The sequence below is a fragment of the Lolium perenne genome, chromosome 6 (genome assembly GCF_019359855.2).
Source record: "Lolium perenne isolate Kyuss_39 chromosome 6, Kyuss_2.0, whole genome shotgun sequence".
NCBI classification, from domain to species: Eukaryota; Viridiplantae; Streptophyta; class Magnoliopsida; order Poales; family Poaceae; genus Lolium; species Lolium perenne.
In genome coordinates, this window is record NC_067249.2 from 80720402 (window position 1) to 80722989 (window position 2588).

General features: G+C 59.7%; 1 protein-coding gene across 1 annotated transcript; it reads left to right on the plus strand.

Moving 5' to 3' along the window:
- Window positions 1-232: 232 nt before the first annotated feature.
- LOC127310435 (probable F-box protein At4g22030) lies at window positions 233-1788 on the plus strand. The gene has a single exon (XM_051341115.2). The coding sequence runs from the start codon at window positions 349-351 to the stop codon at window positions 1609-1611; it is 1263 nt and encodes a 420-aa protein (XP_051197075.1). The 5' UTR covers window positions 233-348; the 3' UTR covers window positions 1612-1788.
- Window positions 1789-2588: the final 800 nt, after the last annotated feature.

Genomic DNA, 2588 nt, shown 5'->3' on the forward strand with positions numbered 1-2588 from the left:
GTAGTGTGTTTGAGTGTAATTTGTGGTGGATTATCCATGCATGCATGGACCAGGGTAGTACACGGTGACCTGCTTGGCTTGAACTAGTACTGATTCCCTCCGCAGAAACGGTCTCGTGGATATTGTCTTCGATCGAAACACTCTTCATAATATACCCAGTCAAACATCACCCACCCACCCCTATAAATACCACTGCGCCTCCATCCCAATCCCACATCCTCTTCGTCGTTCATCATCTACACGGAAGCAGCAGCAAAGCTTGAAGCCACTTCGCCATCGAAATCCGCTCCAGTCTCCAGTGAAGCAAAGCAAAGGAAGCAACAACCTTCGACACGCAGAACTCGAGCCATGGCGGCACTCCAGGCTCAGCGCCTCTTCTTGGCCCCGTCTACCTCCTCTCCTTCTACTTCCGCCGCGCGGCCACGGCCACGGCGGAGCAGCGTCGCTACCTGCCGCGCCGCCCTGCACGTGCCCTCCGGCATTCACACCACACAGGAAAACCTCAACCTTCAGGTCAACTGGATCGAGACGCCGCGCGTCCCGGCCTCCCCTTCGGCTGTCGTCTCATTGGAGAAGCTCCGTGCGATCGCGGATGCCGCGGCGGACCGCGCCGAGATGCACGACATCATCGGCAGGCAGCGTGACAACTGGAACCACCTCCTGCTCCACTCCACCAACTCCCTCACGCTCGCCGCCTCCGCCATGGCCGCGCTCGCACCCGCCGCGCCGACCATGGTCGCGCTCAAGGCCTCCGCGGGCGTCCTCCTGGCCACCGCTGCCGTGACCATGGCCGCAGTCAACAAGATCCAGCCCTCGCAGCTCGCCGAGGAGCAGCGCAACGCCACGAGGCTGTGGAGGGAGCTGGAGCGGGAAGTCCGCGCCGCGATCGCGCTCAGCGTGCCGACGACCAAGGCCGACGTGCAGGAAGCCATGGACCGGGTGCTCGCGCTCGACGCGGCCTACCCGCTGCCGCTACTGCCCGGCATGCTCGAGAAGTTCCCCAAGGCTGTCGAACCCACGCGCTGGTGGCCGAGCCGTCGGTCCGCGCAGCCCAAGAAGTCCAAGAGCTTCGGCCGCCGTGGTAGCGCGCCCATCGCTTCAGGCAACGGATGGACCCAAGATCTCGAGGATGACATGCGAGGCCTACTCCGGGTCATCAAGGCCAAGGACGAGAACGAGTTCCTGACTGTCGGCAAGCTGGTGCTCAACCTCAACAAGGGCCTTGCCGTGGCCGGCCCGGCGCTGGCCGGCACGGCCGCCCTCGCCTCGGTGTTCATCGGCACCGGCGAGGCCGGTGCGTGGGCGACAGGCGCCGCCGTTATCGGCGGTGCTCTGGCGGCGTCGGTGAACACGGTGGAGCACGGCGGGCAGATGGGCATGCTCTTCGAGCTGCTCCGTAACTGCGCCGGGTTCTACCGCAAGATCCAGGAGGACATCGAGGCCAACCTCAACGAACCCGACGTGGAGCGGAGGGAGGGCGGCGAGTTGTTCGCGACAAAGGTAGCGCTCAAGCTCGGCCGGAGCCTGTCGGACCTCAAGCAGTTCAGGAAGATGGCCTCGCCGTCGGTCAGGGACGAGGACATCAAGGAATTCGCCGGGAAACTCTTCTAATCAACTGAACTAACTCACACTACTAGTAGCTGACAGATCGGTGTAGCTAGAAATTCTATTGATTCTTTTGTATAGATCAAAACTGAAATGACAATTCTTATCATTCTTTACTTTCAACCCTCATTACACAGTATACTGGCAATTTTGAACAGAGAATCCGACATTACATTTCGTACTTGACAGTTCTGAATTTGGCCTGGGACCCAAGCTAAACGCTGAAAGTTTGCGTCACCTAACGTGTGATCTGAGCAGCCAGCCTGCATTTCATACTTGTTTCTGTTCACGCAAGATAGTACAAAGTAGTAACAAAGAACTTTGCTCCCAAAGGACAAATCGAACACTCTAGAAAAAGCACTGTCCGCTCCTTCTTCTCTACCACCCCTCTCTCCCCCGCCCCTTGTTCTGCTCGTTGACTTTCGAAGACCGGGCCGAACCCGACCCTTCTCCGGCGGCTCTGCCGGCCGGAGATGGGGAGGGGGATGCGCTGGAGTAGTAGGTAGGTGTAGAGATAGGTTTCTCGGCGAGATGTCGTGGTTTTGGAGTAGCGCACCATCTTTTCTGGGCAAGATCTGGTGCGGTTGGTGGTAGTGGCCAGCGGTCGGAGATGGCGGCACCTGGTTCTGCCTCAGGGATCTCCATAATAAGCCCAAGGTCTGCTCCCTTTCTCTGGTTTACGCCTTCGCGTTGTTCGTCCTTCTCCCGATGGCCGACCAAGGTGATGAGGGGCGGGGAAGGTTGATATCGAGCGGATGTGATTCAGAGAGGAGCAGGGGCCTATTCCTCCCGGTGACTAGGTGCAGCACCGGCGAGCGGCCGATGAGCGGCGATGTCAAGCCCCTCAGGTGGGGGTGGACATCGTCTGCTCCTCCTGCCGAGGCCCTCGGTAATAAGCACCTTTGGGCGCAGAGCTGCGTCCTCGATATCGACCTAGCCGGCCGTGGCGGCGAGGAGGAAGATGAAGATGGCAACGACGGTGT